General features: G+C 38.8%; 1 protein-coding gene across 3 annotated transcripts in view; it reads left to right on the top strand.

The window, feature by feature from the left end:
* rabgap1l (RAB GTPase activating protein 1-like) overlaps nucleotides 1-16,043 on the top strand; it is a 113,574-nt gene that overhangs the window by 63,351 nt on the left and 34,180 nt on the right. For all 3 annotated transcript variants that reach the window (XM_023406019.2, XM_023406017.2, XM_023406018.2), the window contains exons 14-16: nucleotides 5,782-5,895; nucleotides 13,094-13,168; nucleotides 15,027-15,152. In XM_023406019.2, the coding sequence (XP_023261787.1) occupies nucleotides 5,782-5,895; nucleotides 13,094-13,168; nucleotides 15,027-15,152 (315 nt within the window). The remainder of the gene's footprint in view (nucleotides 1-5,781; nucleotides 5,896-13,093; nucleotides 13,169-15,026; nucleotides 15,153-16,043) is intronic.

Here is a 16,043-nt window from a genome sequence, read left to right as displayed (position 1 = left end):
TCCCACTCTTTCTTTCTTTACTTCCATCTCCTTTCCTGTCTTGTTTTCTGCCTTCAGTCAGTCAGTTTAAAAGCCACCAGGGGATAAATCTGATGGGTACACACAATACTGAAGAACACACACACACACACACACACACACACACACACACACACACACACACACACACACACACACACAGTACATTGAATTTAGAATGATGGTGGACAGTGTTGATGTAATCCCCCCCGCTTGTGCTAATGCTTTTTAATCCCTCCATATTTATTATGTCATCTGTGCTGATGTATAGCATTCCTGCTCATTTGTGTACAGATAAAAGGTGAAGGTGTATGTATGTGGGCCAGCATTTGTAGATGGGTATTATTCTATGGTTTCAACTGACAGATAATTATGTTTGTGTCTGAGTAAAAGTTGTTGTTATGTGTTTGCACGTACTTGGTTGCACTGATTTCTGTGCTTTTATGCATTCAGCAGTGTACATTTGTGTGCATGTATACAGACTGTGCTGCATGCCCTCATGAATATGTGTATATAGTTCTATTTTGCACAGGCTCCACAGTCTACCAGGCTCTACAGGCCTGCCACCTCACTCCTGTGGCGCAGCTTACTGAAATTTGCATGTACTGGTTTTGCCAATCAGGAAAGATCCAACAGTCCTGTTACTGGTTGTGTAAATCATCATACCCCAAACTGCCATCCACTTTTTCAGCAACTAAAAGAGCAACATAGAAACTAAGAGGATTACCTGGAGTCAAGAATAGCCTAGTCTTTTCTTCAGATGTGATGCTGCTTCTCCTGGTCTATCGCAGCCACAGATCCCCTGTCTTTACCGATGTCTGAAAATGGAACAAGCAAATCGCTAACAGCCTCCTGGATCCCTCTGTCTGTGTCTGCCATTGATTCACCTGTGGTGGCGATATATAGACATTTCTCCTAAAATTCAGGCTGAAATCATTTGGATGATGGAGGGAGTGGTGACGATGCTGAGCTCTCTGCTTCTAGCTTTCAACAGCAACATCCAGCTCTCTCTCTGGCTTAAAAGGAGGATGAACTGGAGGTGCCGTACAGTGTGGGGCTGCCTGCCCAAGTCATGACAGGGAGGCAAACACTTTGGGAGCCTATAGATTCTGAAATACACAGTGTGTCCTCTGACCTGGTCACCCTGCTGCTTGTCGGCTTCTTGGCTTTCTGATGCTTGGTTAGGGTTTGCCATCTATTATTGCAGCTGAAACCAGCACTGTACACACAAATCTTCAGCAGGAACACATAGGCAAACCTTTCAGGCCTGTTGTAGGGCTGCTCATAGACGGCGGTCATACTGTAGGGTATAGAATTGAGATTATTTCTCTCTTTTTTGTGTTTGTACTAACAGTGTACAGCTGGGAAGTGGAACTAGGGCAATGTGACTGAGAACTGATGCTGCTGATGATGCTGCAGTTTCTCCTGAGCACCTCAGTCTCCCTGCAGAGATCAAAGAGCTGCCAGCTTCAGCATTTACACACACACACACACACACACACACACTCCCATATATCCATCCATCCCAGTAAGCAGCATATAACTGATGTTCCAGCATGCAGTTAGAAAGAAAACGTATACACTAATCAGCTAGCTGCAGTGAATTTAAGTAACAGTCCACCATAAAACAAAATCAACTTAGAGAGACAGTGAAGTGACTAACTGCAAGTAAGTGCTACAACTTAGTCTTTCTACACTGAGTATTGGAGTGTTTGCCTTTGCTGATAATGATAGGTCTATCCTTTTACAACATCCATATATTTCCACAATAATGATATTAAGTAACTAATAAAAATAAATAAGTATAACCCAATAACTGTTTATATAATAACAGTTAAAACAGGTACATTACAATACAACTAGTAATCATTATAAATTTCAGCATTTCTCTCTACACTATGTGAACCATCACTCAGAACCATCACTCAGAAAAACACTGGTCTTGTTAAGCTAAATACTGAGACCATTAGGACTTAAATGTCTGTGTATGTTTGCTTTCTGTATTGAAAATGAGAGAGGATGAGGTAACTATTTAGGACACATGGAGGTAGAAGGAGAGGAGAGGTGGAAACGGAGGGAAAGGGAAGGGGAGAGAAGGAAATTAAATGGAGAAAATATATAAGCTAGAAGAAAAGGAAATGGAGAAAGCAGAATAAGAGATGGTACAGTAGAAAATGACATAGAAAAGAGGGGAGAATAATGGAAGTAGACAAGGGAAGGAGATAAATGAGAAGAGGAATAAAGGAGATGGGAGTAGGGAATTCGAGAAGAGAAGGAAATATGCAGAGAGAAATTGAAGAGAAGGGGTAGAAAGGACTCAAGACGAGACGGAAGGAATGAAGGAGGAGATTAAGCGGGGTAGAGGACGTCCTCTCCTCATTTTTTTGTGCTGTTTTTTTGAGTAATGAGGCTGTTAATTAGTAGAGGCATGCATGGTTTATTAAATCAAAGTGTTTACAACTTCCACTGTCAACCAGATTTTTAGTGGTCCTCACTGATGTTGCCATGGTAATTACAGTGTCATAAATGAATTTGTTATTGATAAAAGAACTCAAAAAGAGTCATACATTAATCATAAGGCTATAATTATTTTAAAAGTAATGTTTTTACCCACTGAATAATTGATTGGACTTTTCTTTGTGTGGTCGTCCGCTGCACTCTATTTTCTTGTAAATGACAAAGAAACGACACAATGTAAACGTTCAGCTCCCCACATTCTTTTACTGAGCAAAGAAACAGTAAAGGTGGGAAAACATCCACTAACTGTAAGAAACGTTTCCACTGTTTCTCAGTTATCATAAATATCATGTACTTTGTGAGGATGAAATCAAATCAATGCAGGGTGGATATGGTGTTTCAAGCTTCTGTCTAATACTGTATTGGTTTAATGTAAGTAGGGCGGCAACTGATAATTACTAGCATTTTTTTTGGAACAATTGTTTGGGGGCAGTTTTTTTTTGTCTTATGTGATCATAAACTTCATATCTGTGGGTTATGAACTGTAGTTGTGCTTTAAAAGATATTGAGGTACATTTTTCACAATTTTCCGACATTTACATCTATACAATATATCGATTATCAAGATAACTGATGGTTCATTTCTCTGCTAATCTGCTAATTGATCAATAAGCATTTCAGCCCTAGAGTAAGGTTACCTTAATTATATGTCAGAACTGACTGTATTTTGAAAAATACCTTTTCCACATATAAATCAAGGCATCCAGATATACCCTATGATCCATCTTCATCAAATTTAAACATGTTGACAAACTTTGAAATGTGCTTTATCAATTTTTTGTGTCACATTTTGGAAATTCGTTTCGCTGTCAAGTGAAGACAACCGTGAACACATAAGGAAAAAAAAAACACTCAACACTGCCTTCATTCCTGAAGAGCTGCATCTGTTTTTTTGTGCCACAGAAGGAACACAATGTAAAACTGTTAGTTCCATTTCCAACACATAATACACAGAACCACACACCACCTCCGCACTACAAATCTCATTAAAGCATTACACACAGTTGTGCCAGCAGCGTCTATCAAAACCTTTGGTGTGTGTGTGTGTGTGTGTGTGTGTGTGTGTGTGTGTGTGCGCGCGCGCGCGCGCGCGCGCGCGCGTGCGTGCGTGCGTGCGTGCTTGTGTGTGTGCGTGCTTGTGTGTGTGAGTGCGTGTGCGTGCTTGTGTGTGTGTGGGGTTTGGATACATGTAAGGCAATTAGACTATATATATATATTTGTACTCATACATAGCATACAAGCATATTGCAGGGTACTGGCAACATGGAAAACATTATTATATTTAGCTAATTGTTGAATGTAATGGCATACTACAGTATTGATTAATGAAACATAATGCACGTATAATTGTTTTTGTGATTACTTCACATATATTGGGAACAATCTTACTTTTTCAAGAAGAATGTGACAAAAAATGTGTGATTTTAAAACAGGTATTACTATTGTTATTAGTATACAGTCAATATTCAGTCATAAAATTTGCTGTGGCTGGGTTTCTTATCTTATTATCATTGTTTACGATTTTATTCATTGTACTATTCCCAAGTTCAATTTACAAACAGAAAAAGCCAAGTTGATCAACAAACATAAACAAAACTACACCAAGACAAACAATGTAGGGTACACAAATTACCATGTAACTTTAAGTTAATAATTATAAATAATTGAATTACAAATGAACAACTGGACTGTAACTAATGATTATTTTCGCTATTGATTAATCTGCAGGTTATTTTTTTTTATTAGTTAATTAATTGCTGTAAATTATGTCTTTTTAAATGTATTGTTTTGTCTGACCAATATTCCAAAACCTGAAAATAAATAGTAGAATAATAAGAAAATCAGCAAATATCGACATTGACATAATTTTAGAAACCTTTCTGTAAAAAGAACAAACAAAAACAATGACTCAAAACATTTAATTGATTATCAAAATTGTTGTTGATTAATTTTCAGGTGATTAACTAATTGACTCATTGTTGCAGCTCTGAAAAACAACAAACTAGCCGTATAGTGTTAAATTAAAAGTCATTCAAAGATATGAAACTAAGTGATGTTTGAGCTTGAGTTTGTCTCGTTTGTCTTGACATTAGGAAGGTTCTCCATTTCTTAAAAGATATGTTCACAGTTTTTCAAGTCTGTATTAAAACAAAGGAGCTCACATGTACAGTACACAGAAACAGGTTTTGCTTGCTACAATCATTCCTCCTGTTCATCCTGGCCATTTAGAGATCCTTTCCTGAAGTGATTCCAATAGAAGAGATTGGGGGAAAAATTCCACAGTCCCCATTCTCTGCAAACATAGGGGACCTCCTGCCCTTTCACCGTATGAGCATAATAATTCTGCAATGTTTTCCACAAACGTGCCGCAGACCCCCTTTCCTCTCTGAGACACTACATACCCTCCTTCTTTTCTCTCCATTGTCAGGACACAAGGAGAGGAAAAGAGCAAGGAAGATGAAATTTCTCACTCGCGCACACGGTCTCCCATTCTGTCTCTGACACACACAAACACACATCAAGGCCAGTCAGGCTCAGGGTTGGTTTATCTGCAGCTTACAGTGAGTTGTTGGAGAATGCTGTGCTGCCAGTCTTCTCTCCGGTACTGTTTGCACTGTGTGTGCGGCAGTGTGCAACTCACTGTGTTTATGTGAGAATAGAAAGTGAGGAGGAAATAGCAGATTGTGTGTGTGTGTGTGTGTGTGTGTGAGTGTGTGAGAGAGAGATTGAGAAGCACACGGGGAAAAAAAAGCAGCCTTGTTTGGTATGTTTGTGTGTGTGTGTGTCTGTGTGTGTGTGTGTGTGTGTCTGTGTGTGTGTGTGTGTGTGTGTGTGTGTGTGTACACTGCAGTAGCTGTGTATTAGACAGCGCAGACTGACTGGCTTGGGGAGTGTTGTTGCTGTTGCAGGAGCAATGGGACAAACACTAACAGACACAAATCAACACACTGACATAGCAGTGTGTTGATTTGTCTCATAGCTGTAAATTGATTCGGTTGGTTAGGAGTTAAGAAGAATTCATTGACTTTTTTTTTTTTTTTTTTTTTACCACCTTATATAAACACTTACAAACAGAAAAGATATGTATTCGTTCCTTCTCATGAATCAACTTAAAAACAGTTAAATAACAATAAACTATATTTAACTTGCACTTCCTTCACCCATGAACAGAACTCAACTCAATCTATCTAAATTTGGCTTTAGTTTGGTCACATGACTCTAGTGTGCAATCTGTGTGTGTTGCAGGACTCAGCCCAGGAAGGTGTCATCACCCGGGACATCCACCGTACCTTCCCCGCGCACGACTACTTCAAGGACTCTGACGGAGATGGACAGGATTCGCTGTACAAGATCTGCAAGGTGAGCCTGAGATATGACTTTCAGGTTATGGAGGCGTATCTATCCAGCAACAGTGTTGGCTGTCTGTAACATACAGATACTCTGAATTTGATCATATCAGCCGCGGATTATAAAATACTGTGTTCCCTCACTTTCTTTGTGGCATCATGGAACAGAAGGCAAATCTCTGTGCAAACTCTTTCATGCTGTGTCTGAACATTTTTGAAAACTACATTTTGTGCCTATCCCTACGATGCCAGCCATTAGTTGTTTTTTTCTTCTCTTTTTGGTCTGGCAAGGCGCAGTAGGAATTTACTTGGCATTTCAATTTGGCTCTACAATATATGATTGACAGTGCCCGCCTTTACTGAGACATCAACATGAACCCTTCCTACACGACATACCGGACGTACGCACCCCTCAGTGGACAGTCATTGATCTTTTCTTCCAATTTTTAATCGGGAAAAACATGGTGGCTGTTATGTAGGTGGCAGATTTCTCGCAGATTTCTCTCAGATTACCCACCAAAAATGGTTTTTGAATATCAAATCTAAGGAAGGAAATAGGCCATTCGGTTGCAGAATACTCTGCTTTGATTGTAAAACTCTGAAGGCCTAGTTTGAATAGTCTAGATTTGGATGTTTTTAGAGGCAGAAGTAAATTCATCATTTTAACGACTCTCAGTAATTTAATGATAAGTCCTGCTTCGTGCTGCCAGGCTGATCCTGAGGGGATGTCCTTGAGGCTAAAATTTAGTAGCTGATATGAGCATATGAGATGTAGCCTGAGTTTGAATGAGTAGCTACTGAAAGACGATTCTGACCTCAGTATTCCACTAAAATACAGCATTTTATATTGTATTGCTTGTTATTATGTATAGACTGTCAGTAGTGGTGACAGCCAAATATATCTGAGAAAGCATGGCTAAGGGCACAACATCAGCATAGTCACACAATTAAAATGCAAGGTACATCAATATATTCATTTTAAGTCTATGACTGAGGTATGGAGCTGTGTCCACTTGTGTTTTATATAAATCCTGAAATTGTATTTGTAGAGCAATGCTCTTAGGGTGAGTAGATGTCTTAATGTATGCCAAACCCTCTGTACTGTCTTAAAGATTGAACTAAGTGAATACGTGATTTAATAGATAATCGTCTCATGGGGTCTCCATGTTGATACAGCGTACAAAAGAAACACCATGTAAAAAATCTTCTTAACCATGAATAATATCAATATCAAATGCGACCATGGTATATGAAAAACTTAATCTTATCCATACAAACATACACATACAATATTGAACAGCCCTACATGCTGACCTTTTGTGGATCAGCCACGAGCCTGGTACCAAAATGACACAAGCAGCAGTGCCTGTTTTCCATTAAAATGAATGAGCAAAATAAGTGCTGTAAGGAGAGGGTCCCAGTAGACTCACATCCTGAGGTAATTATCTGTGAAGACACACGGTACATTTTATTCAGACAAAAACCAAGGTCAGCACTACTGTAATGTATTAAAGCCAGTCTTAATCTCTGTCACTGTCCTCTTAGCCTGACTGCAGCTGTGAACTCAACCAAGACATTTTTTATGCACAGATGACTTCGCATTACCCTACACCATATCCAACAGCTTTATCACACACAGAAAAAACTAGTCGTATTAACAGTTTAGCTACATATAAATACTACAGAGTTCTCAAATCACATCTTCTGTAGAGACTCCTTTATACTCTTCAACAAGAAAATAGCTCACTGATCATTACTAGTAAAACAGCAAACTGTTCTTACACCTGTGAAGTGTCTTCACTAATAGAAGAGAGACTCATCATTAATCAACACATTAATCAGAAATCTTAATAGTAGCAAACTTTTAATCACAGAGACAAATACACAGCATTAAATAACTAAAAAGTCTAACTGCAAATTAAATAGTCATGATTATAAAATCCAACCCCTAACAACAATATATATATATATATATATATATATATATATATATATATATAAGAAAAATTTGAACATAAAACTTAATAAAACTTAAACATTAAACTTATTGAGCAGATCTAACATTGATTTACTATACTTTACTTGGGAAATTGAACCGACTCTGTGGGACTACAAATCAACCTATATATTCAGCAATGTACAAACATTTTCACACCTTTTCTAAGCCAGAAATCACTCCCTCGTCACTTTCACTAGTCCCAATATAATATACACTCAGTAGATTATTTTATAGTCAGCAGTAAACTGAGACTTCTGACATTTATAAATCATTGTCATTTTGTATAATCGCTTACAGGTTTAGAGTCGCACAACTGTAAATGTCACCATTGTGGGAATTTATGAGAGCACTATGTAGTGCATCAATTTCGCATTTAGAATTCTGACTCAGAAATAAGATGGTGAACAATACATATAGTGTACTATATGTATAATAAACAGAGAGGGATTTTCACACACAGCCCTTGAAAAATTTGTACGTTAATATTGTATTTGCACCTGTATGTTACCTGCCAGGGCATCAGCATATTTGATTGATGAATAGCGAGAAGTAATCAGAATAGAATTGTTCTGGGTAGGAAAAGGGCCTGCACAACAACAGATAACTGAAACAGACTATAATTGAAACAAAGTAGATAGTAGTGAAATAAAAAGGAATATGTTGGTCAGTTTACCATCTTTCAGTAATTGACGCTAACAGCTTGTGCTCAGTAATTATGTAATGAACAGAAGCCTGTTCACACAGGGCAATATCAGATGACAGGAGTGCATGGAAGGTTTACAGTAAACACAAATGTAGGTAGGGTGTATCATTGAAGTGTTTTGTCTAGTTATTCAAATCAAAGGTAGTTGTAATATGATGAAGTAGAACTTTTGCTCCTTTGTATTTTCCTGGCGCTGCAGATGTAGACTATGGCCGGTCAGCGCTCTGGGAGAACCTGTCAGGAAGGGTTAGCATTCAGTCTGGACCCAACTAGGTCAGTGGCGAGCCAGCCTTCATTTGTATGCAAATCCATGTAGATTTGCTGCTGATAAGGTTGGTTGGATCTTGAGGCATGAGTAGGTTACAGGCACAGAGGATCCAGGACAAGTTTTATATTCATCTTCATATCGTACTCAGTAATAAGCCTGGAGTCCTTTATTTTCTAACCTTTATTCTCCGGGGAAGGTCACTTCAACTCCGTGCCCTTTTTCAGTGATATCTGCTTCATTCTCTTAATGTTCCACTCAGTCACACTTTCAGCTAACCTGTACAACCTAAGACATGTACTGCTGGTCACTCTGAAGGCCTGCTGCAGCAGTCAGGGGTTAACTGCCTCACTCAAGGACACATTGACAGTGGGTTTTCAGGGAGAGGAGAAGATTATTCTCCCAGTTGGTGTGGGGATTCAAAACCTGTGACTTTCAGATAGATGGATAAATAGAATATCTTCTATATTTCCATGGCAACCGAATTTAAACAAAGCAGGGAAAAAAGCAAACATGATAACGCATTAACATGCCTCATCAACCAAGCTAATGTTGCATATCCCAGTGATCACTGAGTATTTCCATGCGCACATTATTCAGGATACTAGTTTGTATCCTGGTGACCAGCATTCTGATTAGACTTCCATATATTTGTAAACACAATGCCAGCAGGATTTGTTAGATGAAAAGTTTCCTTTGCTGAATCCCTTCCTACTCTGAAGCTGACACTGACCTTTGACCTATAAAAGCAGAAACTCTTTTTTTACTATACACTGAGCAAGTAATGTCACACAAAAAACTGATATAACCGTGGAAACACAACGCCGGCTACAAGAGCTTCACAGTCAAAACTTTAATATTTTTATTTTATAAGTCCCTTCATTCAGTACTGCATAAACAGAATATAAATGGAGTTTCTTTTACCACTGGGACAATATCCCTCTCAGCTAGTTTCCATATCTTTTTGCTAAATTCTGTGAAACACTTGTGTGTGTTCAGTTATTCATTGTTTTGTTGAAGGACATTTTGACAGCACAGATGCACACTGATAGTCACTTATGCTATAGAGAGCCAAAGTCATATCTAGCCTGTGTTTCACGATCTTCTGTAACTCAGTTCAATCTCTCATTTAGCATTTTTTCCATGTCTTTCTGAAGAAAAAGAAAACAACATTCATGACTTCAACAAAGTTAACCATCCATTCATTTTTAGCATACAAAAAAGTACAGCTCCCATGAAATTTTACCAGCTCTACATTGTAACTTGGTTTCTTTCATATCCATAAAATTCAACGATATAGACATGTCTGAACCAAATGCTGCCTCTACAGTCACCCATGGACTTGTCTCTTCTGTCAAGCTGTGACATTTAATAGTGTTTGTTAAAGGCTGTGAAAAACAGAAATACTGAATAAACAGCAATAAGCTCCTGACATATGGGCTCAAATTTGGGTCAGAAAGATTTTGAGCTAAAAAAAAAGTGTTGTTCACAAATAATTTCAAAGTTTGTTGTCGTAAAAATACCTTTGTACACCTTTTTTAAAAAAAAAAAAAAAAAAAAAAAAAAAAAAACCTGCATGAGAAATTCAAGTTTGTGCATCTGTAGGGGAGAGTCCGATCAGAGGGTAGGTGGTTCTATTACCTTCATCTACCCCGGAGATCCTGAAACATTGCATGTGCAATTAATGTGCTGGTAAACATTTTATGTGTTGTGTGTAAGCAAACCCACCTGGGTCTTGGAAGAGAATTCGAACTTTTAACTTGAGCTGTACACACAGAGTGGGAACTTTGCACTCTGAGTTTTATGCACAGTTTTCTGCTTTGTATCTGTAAGATGTTCACAAAAACACTTTTTTCACAATGTCTTTGTGTAACCTTACCACTAATATCATTTGTTCACAGATTTTATTTTGCAGGTTTTAAATGGTTATTTTACCTCTACAAATGATGCTTATTTCAGCTCATGCTAACAGTGCTCTAGGTGTACATTTGCCAGTAATGAGGAACCAACACATACATTATGGCTTTTAAAAGATGACTATACACATCTGCACTTTCTAAAAAGTTTTCTGCAAAGTTGTATACATATATGAATAAAACACATGTACTTATTGGTTATGAGAATCTAGGCATATAGAATATAATAATCCATCCCTATGAGCCTACTATCTGCTCAGGCTAACAAATTTAGATTTCACCCACCAGGACCTCCCCCATCCATCTGTCAGCATGCACTTCTCACAACTGAGTTGGGGACGTGTGAATGCCACACTCCATCAAGCATGTCAGCTTGTAGATTACACTCCAGACAGCTCCACAAGACTTCTCCATTACCTCCACATCAAACCCCAAATTAGCAGAACAGATCAGCAGTGGAGCTCTGGACGTCCTCGCTCATTTTTTAAACATGCAAAGGGGGAACGAAACTTCTAACCCAATGTCAGCAGGTTTGGCTGCTGTAACAGTTAATGTGTCCATCAAAGACTTAGCTTCCTGCCAACATATCTGTGAGGAAGATATTGAACTCTTACCAGCTTAGTCATTTCAATTGGTTTATCTCAGAATTAAAGGTCTGAAACAGAGTACTGAAACTGATCTTGCGTTGCAATACCAGAAGATTGAAACACAACATTTTGGTTACCCCCCCCCCCCCCCCCCCCCCCACCGACGAATGACCCGAATTGTTGTTGTTGAAGCTGTGTGATGTGGTCTTCACCTTGTCGCTTGTCCCCCGTTAAAATAAGTGTAGGTTGAATGGTTTTAGACACTTTTGCCTCTCCCTGGATCCATGTTTACACTGTGAAAAGGACTGTCTGTTTGGTCATTAGCATGATTGGTGGTGTGTGTCAACTACCGACTGTTTTGAGACGGTGCTTCTCCTGAACGGTCATTTGAAGGTTACTCTCCTAGTTCTACACTTTGCTGACCGAACCATCCAGGTTTCTTTTATTGGACAGACCCCTTCTTGTCTTATCACCGCAGTGGTGACAAGATTAAACTAAGATTTGTGTTTTGCCATTACTAAGTTTCTTTATTGTGAAGTATGCTGCCCCTTATTTGTTTGGAGTATGACTTTGACAAGGAAAGACGAAGCAAAGATTTCCAGATTACCCAGTTGGTAGTATGGTGATAATCTGTATGTCTAACAGTTGGTCATTGACTGAACAACACTTTACTCTTAAGTCACTGCTGCACTTCTCCTTGGAAAGTCTATTTCTTAAAGTGGACATAGAATTTAGGTTTTTTGTTATTAGATAAAGGAACTATGCTTAAGAGCATGAGAAGAGAGAGAGAGAGAGACAGGCTGACACTGACAGAGAGAAAACCAAAGACAGAGCGAGACGGTCTCCAGGGAAATTCCTCTGAAAAAAGGAAAAACCCTGGTACTGGAGAGAACCTCTCTGTCTCTTAGGAAATGTCTTCTGTATGTGCTGATGCTCTGACAACATTAACATTGAAGTCATAAGACTAGTGACAGCTGGAAGATCAACAAGGCATTAAGCTTTTAGGATCAAATGGTGTAGAGATGACTTGTTACTGAGCATATTGAAAATATTACCTTACCATGTCACAAGAAACACATTTTTTATCTGAGTCATAATAAAACGAAAATTATGTTTTTTTCCTCATAAACTTTTGTCTGACAAAAGCAACACAAAAAACCCTTTGGATCACATTATCTGTCCAGCGAGTAAAAGATATTCACGCTTGCCTCAGTAATGTCACATACATGGTGATGGTATAGTTTTTGACAATCCTAGTAATAACAGGATATGTCGTTAGCGCCTGTGTGAGACGGTCAGTTCAGCTTGTTCAAAACACTCACTGAATCGTTGATGATGTGGGTGTTAGTATTTGTTGTTGATCTTCAGTTTATTTAAAATCAATTTAGCTCCACCTAAACCCATTATCACATCTCAGGTCACTATTATATATATTATTTCAAAAAATCATGTCAATTATATGTCATATATATATAAATGTCAATTATAATTAATCACCACTGTAAAATGAAATTCTTGTCTCCAAAATGTCGACTTTTAAAGAGTTTTGCTTGGTCATCATGCTTTTTAAATGAGTTTTGGTTGAACAGTCTTCAATTCAAAGACCATGTTGAAGTGAAAGTGAAAATAATGGATGAAATTGGAGGTTGCAACATTCCAGCAACAACCTTACACATTTAAACAATGTTGAATGATGTCAGAATGAATTTTTACCCTCTCTCCTTTTCTTTTTCTCTCACAGGCGTACTCTGTCTATGATGAGGAAATTGGTTATTGTCAGGGTCAGTCGTTCCTCGCTGCTGTTCTCCTGCTGCACGTAAGTAAACTTGTCATCCCTCCATCCACTGAGCCTGCCTCTTCATGGTCAACACAATGCACCAGATAAATGTATAGACAGATACATACAAACGTACAAATACATACACACACATGCAGACACAGGTTGAGCAAAACAACGTAACAATTTACGATGTATTGTAATTTGATATAGCACAAGCTATTGCTTGTGAACACATTTGCTGTTGGAATATTAAGTTGATGCTGAAAGGACTGTTTGAGCACAGCAGTCAGACAGTCCTTTTAATAAACTTGAATAAAGAAGGCCTAAATAAAGTTTAATAAATTGTGCAGCTGCCCCTACACCTTACTGATTCTACAGAAACCAAGTGTGTTAGCTTGTACAAGGTGTAATAAAACAGAACTTAGACAATATAACAGATTCAGTGGAGGCTGAGGGAGACAGGGAGATAGAAAGAGTGTCTCTGGCTGAAAAGAAAGTTGCTGACCGCTCAAATGAAAACAGTTTATAGCAGAATGATTCGGATGAATAGAGGGAGTGAGAGAGTGTGAAAGAAGGTAAAGCTGAAAGCACGGGACACTGTCATAGTAGAAAATGAGGAGTGAGTAAGAGGTGGAAAAGACATTCGTTCATTCTCAAACACGTTTGTTTTCAAGGTCAATGGCAGTCACACAGCTCTATATTCCCTTTCCCACACATTAAAGTAGATTTTTTTTTCCTTTTTCATCCTTTTGTTCAGTGTTTCTTGTTTGTTGTGCATGTGTTTCAACTTGTCTGTGTAAAACATCCCTGAAATTTTCTTTGAGGAAGGTGTTAAAAGACAGATGGAGGGGAGAGACAGAGGAGTTGACATGTCGAGGCGGGAGTCCCAAGTGGAGGAGAGAGGGCTGTGGAAGTTTGGTTGACATCCAAACGACAAGGGCAGCAAAGGTTAAAGAGGAGGAGGATGGAGGAAGAGTGGGGAGGAAGGGAGAGGTCAGGAGGAGGTGGAGGGAGGAATGATGGTAGGAGAGTCTTGGAGAAGAGCTATGGATGAATTTGGTGACGCATAATGAGGTATATGGGAGAGGAGGGTGTAAAGTTTAGGAGGAGATATAAAAGGGAGAGCTGCAGTAAAAGAAAGAGAGGTTATACAGGAGGAGGAGGCAGACGGGTTATAGAGGAAGAAGAGGAAGAAGGGAGAGGTTATAGAGGAGATGTCAGGAATATTAATAGGGGTTCAGGTTTACCTGCAGGAGCCCATTCAGCCCCAAACACATACTGTCACTCTGATTAAATATCACCTCACCTCACCGTCTGCAAGTGTGTGTGCGAGGAGAAATAAACCCATATACCCTCACAGATACACACAAACACAGTGTTAAGCTTTCTCTCATGCCTCTTATCTTCATTCATCCAAGCAACATATACACTGAAACACACAGGAATAGTAAAGTGCTCACACATAAAAGCATAATTTTGTGCACACTTTCTTGCACATGCAAACACATTTGTCTGTCCTCTAAAGTCGCTCAGACCTTCACTTTCTTCTTCTGCTCTTCCATTTAGAGCCAGACAAATAATGTCAGAAAATAAAATGTTATTTGTTTTCCATCTGGTTTAAGGAGCAGATGGGCGGGGTTTACCAAAATCTTAATCTGTAAATAAAATTTGACTCTGGTCTGGTAGCATCAAAGTGCCCGACTGTAACTGACATGCAGATAAAGAATGAATCTGTTTCTTGTCTTGAAGACTGTGTGTCCAACAAATGTACTGAAGAGCTCCAAACAAAGTATCCTAGTTTCCTTTGTGGCACTAGTTATACATTCTGGAGAGTCGGTTTTATGAAGTTGAATTTCATGTCGCCATTAGTTTAAAGGTGACTGTGTTCTTTCAGATGCCTGAGGAACAGGCCTTCTGTGTGTTGGTGAAAATCATGTATGAATACGGCCTCAGAGCTCTCTACAAGAACAACTTTGAAGATCTCCACTGCAAGTTCTACCAGCTGGAGAGGCTGATGCAGGTTAGTGATGCAGTGTTTTTTAATTCTTAAAATGTATTAATATAATGTGGTAGCAGAGTCGTGAAGTGGTAGGGGCCTCTGGTTCTAGAAATGTTTCATCCAATTCTGTATTCCCATTTCGTTTTTTTCTTCAAACAGTATCCTCAATGTTATGTAAAAAAGCACTCCACAAGTTCAAGTTGTTTTCCTATAATATTGTCAGACTCATTATGCACAGAAAAAAACCTGGTGACAACATTACCCACAATGCAAGTCCAATTGCCCACAGTTCGGTTGGAGGTTGGAGGTGTATTATTGTCATAGCAGCTAATGTAGCTGTGGGCTGTTAGCCTCAAACAGAGAAGACTGAGCTACAGAGGTCTGGTGACCTCACTTCTTTCTAAATCCACTCCCAGAATTGAAAACTGGCACAGAATAAATTTGGTCCAGGTTGTCTTATCATTTCACATCAACACCAAAACTGGACTTTCTCCTGCCTTTAGTCTGGCATGTGACAGAATTTTTAAGCTCTGTGATTGGATGTTTCTTTGTGAAATGCACCTTGGGAGTGATACTTCTACTATGTACACATGCTTGTACCTTTTATTAAAGAAAAAACAGGTGTTATAGGTAACTGTAACCCTAACCCTGAGACTTTACATTGTTACTATACAAATAGCTGAATAGAAATGAATGGAAAGAAAATAGATGAAATAACCAACCTTGTGAGGCAGCTGGATTTCTCACAAGTGAGAATCCATCTTGCCAGGCTCCTAGGTATTCACTTCTTGCTGAACCACAGTGGTTCAGCATCCTATGAAGGAAGAACTACTGACAGTTACAGGTGTGTCTTAAGTGTGACGACCTACTGTTGACAACAATAGCAGTTCCTAAAGAGGTTACCGTAGTTAT

Source organism: Seriola lalandi, unplaced genomic scaffold (assembly GCF_002814215.2).
Source record: "Seriola lalandi dorsalis isolate HSWRI2012SDOR001 ecotype SW California unplaced genomic scaffold, Sedor1 jcf7180002054293, whole genome shotgun sequence".
NCBI lineage: Eukaryota > Metazoa > Chordata > Actinopteri > Carangiformes > Carangidae > Seriola > Seriola lalandi.
This window is presented reverse-complemented; position numbering and strand designations above follow the sequence as displayed.